Source organism: Aphanomyces invadans (genome assembly GCF_000520115.1).
Source record: "Aphanomyces invadans strain NJM9701 unplaced genomic scaffold supercont1.13, whole genome shotgun sequence".
In the NCBI taxonomy this organism is placed as follows: domain Eukaryota; phylum Oomycota; class Saprolegniomycetes; order Saprolegniales; family Verrucalvaceae; genus Aphanomyces; species Aphanomyces invadans.
Window position 1 is genome coordinate 1432770 of NW_008580158.1, and position 6671 is coordinate 1439440.

At 53.2% G+C, this 6671-nt stretch overlaps 4 protein-coding genes across 6 annotated transcripts; 2 read left to right on the forward strand and 2 right to left on the reverse strand.

Moving 5' to 3' along the window:
- The first annotated feature begins 166 nt into the window (after window positions 1-166).
- H310_07388 (hypothetical protein) lies at window positions 167-678 on the forward strand. Its single transcript, XM_008872779.1, has one exon. It carries the CDS (start codon window positions 233-235, stop codon window positions 623-625), a length of 393 nt encoding a protein of 130 aa, XP_008871001.1. The 5' UTR covers window positions 167-232; the 3' UTR covers window positions 626-678.
- Window positions 679-1071: 393 nt separating this feature from the next.
- Window positions 1072-2906, reverse strand: H310_07389 (hypothetical protein). Its single transcript, XM_008872780.1, has one exon. It carries the CDS (start codon window positions 2386-2388, stop codon window positions 1279-1281), a length of 1110 nt encoding a protein of 369 aa, XP_008871002.1. The 5' UTR covers window positions 2389-2906; the 3' UTR covers window positions 1072-1278.
- A 524-nt stretch (window positions 2907-3430) lies between these two features.
- On the forward strand, window positions 3431-5000 carry H310_07390 (hypothetical protein). Of its 3 annotated transcripts, none has more exons than XM_008872781.1 (6): window positions 3431-3971; window positions 4015-4190; window positions 4237-4331; window positions 4388-4477; window positions 4537-4738; window positions 4800-5000. In XM_008872781.1, exons 1-6 carry the CDS (start codon window positions 3503-3505, stop codon window positions 4953-4955), a joined length of 1188 nt encoding a protein of 395 aa, XP_008871003.1. In that variant the 5' UTR covers window positions 3431-3502; the 3' UTR covers window positions 4956-5000. The 3 variants fall into 3 exon arrangements, with proteins under 3 accessions (XP_008871003.1, XP_008871005.1, XP_008871004.1); XM_008872783.1 differs by having other exon boundaries at window positions 4435-4477; XM_008872782.1 differs by having other exon boundaries at window positions 4537-5000.
- Window positions 5001-5161: 161 nt separating this feature from the next.
- H310_07391 (hypothetical protein) lies at window positions 5162-6628 on the reverse strand. The gene is made up of 4 exons (XM_008872784.1): window positions 6104-6628; window positions 5946-6044; window positions 5701-5895; window positions 5162-5636 (listed from the first exon to the last, which is right to left on the reverse strand). The coding sequence occupies exons 1-4, from the start codon at window positions 6611-6613 to the stop codon at window positions 5277-5279; spliced, it is 1164 nt and encodes a 387-aa protein (XP_008871006.1). The 5' UTR covers window positions 6614-6628; the 3' UTR covers window positions 5162-5276.
- Window positions 6629-6671: the final 43 nt, after the last annotated feature.

Genomic DNA, 6671 nt, shown 5'->3' on the forward strand with positions numbered 1-6671 from the left:
GTCGCACGTGATGAGACAGGAGCTCTACGGGTTGTGGCACCCTTGCATGTCGAGAGGGTATCGGTCCCGCTTTGGTTGTTCCAGTGCCCAGACGTCCCCGCCCACGACAACCAACGCATCGCCAACGGACGACCCACCAGAATCGTCAACATTCTTCCTCTATATTCGGATATTCGGATAAATCTGCCAGGTCGCCAGGTATCTCCCCGACGAAGAAGGCCGCGGAGGGAGCATGGTTCACATCATTAACGGAGAAATTGTGCAAGATAATGATCCGAGGGTGTTAAATCGCAAGGCTAAGACTGGTCCGCCTCCATCAGCCAACAGTACTAGTCGCCAAGGCGGCTTCCATCAGTCGTCAACTCCGGCCGCGACCCCACAACCTGGAACAAACAACCCGGACGGCAATCCTCTCTCTCAACTCGCGACAGCGATCGGATGTGAAGGAACGGTCGTCATCCCTGCGTTTCCAGCTATGAACTTGCGAAGCGTGGTGGTGGAGAAGATCTACTTTGTCGTGCTGGCCGTACTAATCTACATGTTTGGCGCCCGCGCACTCGTCCTTGCTGTGGCCTATTACTTCTACCTCACTCAACAAGAAGTACCAGCCACACCTCGTCCGTAATAAAGTACCCGACACACATAATCATTGATCCATTTGCATTGTTGAACCGGTAATTTCCTCTGCAGCAGCGCCACACTTCGTCGTCATGTTCCACGATGGCTGGCAGTTGAATTCCGTGCCTCGCGAGCACAAACTTCAGTCTTGCCGTCCCATTGCACAACGCGACATCACATGCGCTGCCGAAATCGAACGAGATCAACTTGCAAAAGTGCGTGGAATTGCACAGCGGCGACTTTGGACTTGCCCGAGTGCTAACCACCGACTGTTCAACGGCGCTCCCATGACCCATGACGCGGTCTCATTCCAAGCATGCGATAGAACCATCGGAACCTATTCAGCCTTCACCCAGTCTATGTCGTTGAGTGACCGACGCCACTTCCACAGCTACTGGAGTGCGCAGTGGCCAGTGCATCATCGCGATGAAAGCGACGTCTCAGCACCAACAATGGTAATTTCATCTTGGATTGTATTTTTGTGGGGAGTTTTGGCTGTGCGGCAGCCACCGTTTAATATCACATCTAATGGGGGTCCTAACGCGTCATTTTCTAGCAACTATTGTCTATCACAAACTGATTTTTCTGGGGTCGGTCGTGGGGGTTAAATATTTTTTTGTCGTGGTGGTGGTCATAAATACGAGATCAACAGACCTCTTTTCACACGCAGCGAGGCCGCTTCTCGCTGGTGGCGTAGGGGGGCGTGCACGGCGAGTACGGAGGCGAGCACGGAGAGAATGGAGGAGACGCCATGTCATACTCTTCCATCGATCGCTTCCGGGATATGTGGATCACACCGTCAAACTCGTCGTCAAACAGGGTACGGTCCGCAGGGGGAGTGGTGACATCACTTTCAAAGTCCGTGTCGACGCCGTCGTCCAACGTCGATGGCTTCTTCGGGGCCATAATCGCATCGGGCATCGGGTCCAGGTCACGGTAGGGATGAAACATGTTGAGCAACTTGACGATGGATGGACTCAACGTGGCTTCGTTGATAGACACGTACACCTCCAGGATCATAGTCGCGGAGTCGATCAAACTATTTTGGTTGTCGCTCAACACGTACTCCCAGTTCTCACCGTCCTTGGTTCGAATTGTGCATGGAATTGTGTCGTCAATTGTTCCTGCCAAGTAGGCAGCGCCGGCAGCAATCTCTTCGGCGGTCAATCGCAAGCACAGTGGCGTCCTGGAGCAGTCGTTGAGAAAGCTCCACGAGTTCTTCATCATTGTGTTGGTCAAGGCTTCTTTCTCCGCGACAGACAAGTGGGTGTGAAGGTCCACGAGACTGTCAATCTTGTCGCTCAACAGCAAATGGGGAAACTCGACGTCCAAATCGAAGGCCAAAGTGTGGAGCACAATGTATTCCTTCTGCAAAATGGCTTCGGCAATCATCTCGACTGTGTGATACCGCAGCGCAAATTCCATCGTGACTTCCTTGCGTTGGGCGATGTAGTGCTCGGCAAAGTTGTGTACGGACAATGGGTGATCTTCGGCCTTGGCACTCAAAAAAAGACACGTCGCGGCTACCAAGTACTTGTCGTGGTCGGTAAAGGACTCGCGAATAAAGAACCGGTGGAACAATTGCTTGCCCGTCGCAATGGCTTGACGAGGGACGCGAAATATTTTCGCCAAGCTCTCGTAAAAGATGATGCCATTCTTGCGTAGTTCCAATTCCTGGTCCCACGAGATGCCTTTCTTCGAGGACGGCGAGGCTTTCAGCTCAGTGTCCGTGAACACCCAATCGTTCGTGCACGAAAACGTGTACGACATGCTAAATCGGGTCTAAGGTGGCGGAACACAATCAGCCTCATGTGCCGTGAGGTACGCCACACTAACCTTTTGTGATTTCCAGACAGGGGCTTTGTTCAGAAACAATTGCTCCAGAGTCTAAGACACACAACGATTCCGGTGAATAACCGAGTTCGTTTGTTGTCGTCACCACCACAGGTCGACCCCTTCACCACTCTCGTCGAATGAACGGAGCGGTGATGAGAGAACGCCGTGTTTGCGTTCTCTATCCATCCAAATCACTCACCCAGTTCGACCTCGAATTCGTGTCGGCAACGATCGAGCGCGCTTTTTCAAAGCAGGCAACGGTCCAGAGACGAGACGACGACGAGATGCAGAGCAGAACAGTCGACGGTGGTCTGGGTGAAGGCGGTGGGGGGCGATTCGATGGGCGGGTTGTACAAGTAAGGAAGTCGAAGAAGTCACAGCGGCGGCGGTCCTCGATGATGGAGCGGCGACGCGGCGGCTGCTTCGGGCTTCTTCTTACAGGGGAGCTGAGCAACTGACACCACCAAACGAAAGAAAACGGCTCCCAGCCACTCAGTATACATTCACCAAGTTATTTCTCCCTTGCCTGCGAGATTCTATTTTTGTGGTGAGCCTCCATCGTGTATTTCCACCAATCATATTGTACTTTTTTTCATATTTTAGCCAATCAGAAGACATAATCCATGTTCTTCTGGCGTGCGTAGGCGTTGCTGCGCATACTGAAACCAAGAGAATTGTAGCAGCGAGAACCTGGCGTTTTTACCTCCCATTCACTTGAACTTTGTATCGGACAGATCCCCTCTCCCGTCGGAGAACGTTGTATTCACTCTTTGTATGGACACATTGTAAAATCCTACGTTTGAAATTCCGTTGTTGACATGCACATTTTTCTCTCTCGGCGGAATTTTCGCACGGACATGCAACAAGACGAAGAAAGTATGTATATACTGAGGATGGGACATGTTATGCGTCGGTCAACGGCAGTGCGGCATACGTGAGCAGGGTGATCAATTGCTCTTCAACTACGACTTCATGACGAAATCGAGGCAGGTTCGCCCAGCTCGAGCAGCTCCAGTCGAACTACTGCACGAAACAACATTCTGTAGGAATGTGTGCGATTCACCTGCACACAAGTTTCCACCAATCGGTGAGCTTGTTCGTCAGCGCGAGAGGCATGTTGGGAATGCCGCCAGCGCTGTCGGAAGACCTTGTCACGCTGCGCATCGCAGGAAAGGCTTACGACATCACGTCGGCCGTCACGTCTGCGCGTCGAATGTCTGAGATGTTGCCGTCCCACGCGAGGTCGTTGATCGAATTGGCAACATCGTCCACCAAGTCATTGGAGATGTCGTCCAAGTGTCTGTGGCAAGCGGCCGAGAAGGCAAATGCTGGGTTCATGGTCGAATTCTTCGCGACGGCAGACGACCAAATTACGGTACAGACGTGCATCGAGTACAAGGGCCGCAACCAGGAAACGCCGTTCCTCGTGGCATGTCGGCTGGGTCACGTACAATGCGTCACAATCTTAATGCACTATGGTGCAAACGTACACGCAGTTGATCGGCATGGAAACACAGGTAAGGACGCGATTCGGCCAAGAACTTGGCTAACTAATGCTAGGTCTGCACCACGCTTGCCGGCAAGGCCACGTTGCACTCGTCCAGCTCCTCGTGGGTCATGTTCCCGTCTGGCTTCAGAACTCTAGTCGTTTGTCCGCGCTGGACTTGTGCCGACAGCAACTGCGCCTTCGTCGGCGCAACGTTCACATGGCCCGGTGTTTAGAGTGCCTGGAAAATGTACGCTCCCGTCGATCTACTAGACAAGATCAATCCCTTTCGTTAGCGAGTCAAACTGTTTGAAGGATGGATCGAGTTGAGCGAAGCCACGGTTGGGTCCATGCTCACTGGGCTAAGGGTGCTGCAAGCATGGAATTTGCGGTACAAGCCTCGTCGCTAAGTATGGCCACCACACTTGTCGTGTTGTTGTCACATAGGTATGTCGTCGTGTACGACGTCGGCTCGAACTCGCACGTGGATGTAGCTGTCTACTCGATTGCGCACGAACTACGCCCGCTCATTCCAACGTAAGCCGCACGTCATGACTCGACTGCACTCGTTCTGACTGCTTTGTCATGTCGCGCAGCACGGTGTATGTGGTCCCAATCCTCCAGGAGATGCTCCTGAACGAAGAGCCCAAACTGCTTCAACCTCGGCCCTGTACCTTTGCATTGCACGGCGCGCCGAGACGAAAAGACATGTTCGTTGGCGCCACGCAAAAGATCGAGTTTGCCGCGGCGAATCCACAGGACTGGGGTCGGTGGGCCACCTTTTTCAGTGTAACGCTAGTACGTCCGATTTGGATTGCATGGAGGTTGTGTCTGCTAATGGGAGACGTGCATCCTTCAGAAAGATCTCAAGGGAGACGTCAGCGCACTGACGGCCGCCTCCGATAATGCGCGTCATCACAGCCAACACGCATCCATCCCTGATCGTCCCCCGACTCCACCATGCGGCACACCGCTCCTTCGGCCATGGGGCTTGGATAATACGGTGGAAACTTAGAGGGTATAATTTAATCGTTTCAAAGCATTTTCTACCATGTCTCTTCATGGTGGGGCTCGTGGCTTGTCAAGCGCGAGGAATAAGAACTGTACTGCATTGCCGTGTGGAGGCAATGGGGCAAGCACAGTGGCCACAGGATTCGCACGCAGAGGAGTGGCCGCTTGTTGACCCCGCGCCAGCTTCCCTTTATGGAATGCGCGTTAAGTTTGGTCGACGTGGCTATATCGTGTTGATGCTATGTATCATGCATCCGTGCACAAAAGCTAACAGTTTGCATTGCGATTACAGGTTGGCAGGTTTGGTCCAAGGCATCTCGTTGTCTCAGGCGATCGACGTGAGATCGGACGACACCGCCGGCACCGCGTTGCGGAGAGTTTGCCACATGGCCTGGGTGGACACGATGGGGTTGGCTTTGCCAGAGTAGTCGAGTGCGTCGACGTGCCACATCCCGACCCCTCGGAGGTTCAAGTGTGTGGCAAGGTTGTACTTGAGTGCGAGGCTCCGATCGTTGTCGTACCAAACTTGCGCCGTCGTTTGGTTGGTCCGAAGCGAGATGAACGGTGAGCTACTCATGACATCCCATCCAAGTTTTGCGGTAGGGTCCACGAGAAGCGCTTGCACTTGGCTGTAGTCGATTTGATGTCCCGCCGCGTCGCTACACGGCGCACCTCGAAATGGGACCTATGCATCCACCGCATGCAAAATGATGAACCACTTTGAAAGGAGGCACTGAATAGAATCGTACAGGGCGGATGTGACAGATGGAGTTGTCCATGGATTCGCAGGGGTAGTTGTATGCATACCACGGCAGCCCGAGCACGAGTTGACGAGGAGAAATGCCATATCCTGCAATGTACTCCTCCACGCCTCGCCGGACTAGAGCAAGCGGGCTGTTGGCCCCAGCAATGCACTGGTAGTAGATTTGACTGCGGATGTCGTACTGCAATGACAGAGATCAACCATGACCTTCAATCTGGGCAATCAACTTACTGACATGACAAAGAGAAAGTCTGCATGCGCTGCGAGCCCCACCCAGTCGTAGTATCGCTGGTCGACACCGTGGGGAGACCATGGCACGTCAAATGATATCTGGAGCGAGCTGTTGCTTTGTGCACACCAAAGGCAAAGGGCTGATGGATGTGGCGTACCTGGGCGTTATGCGTGAATTTGGACGCTGCAAGGCGTACTCGTAGCTCCTGCACGAGTAAGGTTTGGCACTTGGCGGTAGAGCCGCTCATCTCAACCTCTGTGTCGATGTTAACACCGTCGGCATAGTTTTCGACGATGCTAGTGTACGTTGCTTCGATCCAGTCGGCGCGCGCTGCCGGATCGCACAGTCGATCGGCTTGGTCGAAGTTGTGCTGGATGACGATCTTGACCTGACGAGCATGTGCGTAGCAAAGCAAATCTTTGTCCAAGTTCCATGCAATCGTCGTGAGGGTGTCAAAGTCGTAGTACCGCCAGTTGGTCGAGTTGATGGAAGGCGAAAACGCAAACACTTCAAAGCGTGGTGTGCGTGCCACAGGAAGACACAGCGATTTATCGGAGCATGGACAGCCTGACAACGCTGTAGTTTCCTTTTCATTCCAGCCCAGGCTAGAAGCGACGGTTGCATGGGCTGCTAGACCAACCCATCGGTGGAAAGATTGCCACCCCATCGTCAGAGAACACAATTGCCCGATGAAGTTCCTTATCCAGTATATCTCGAGCTAGTAG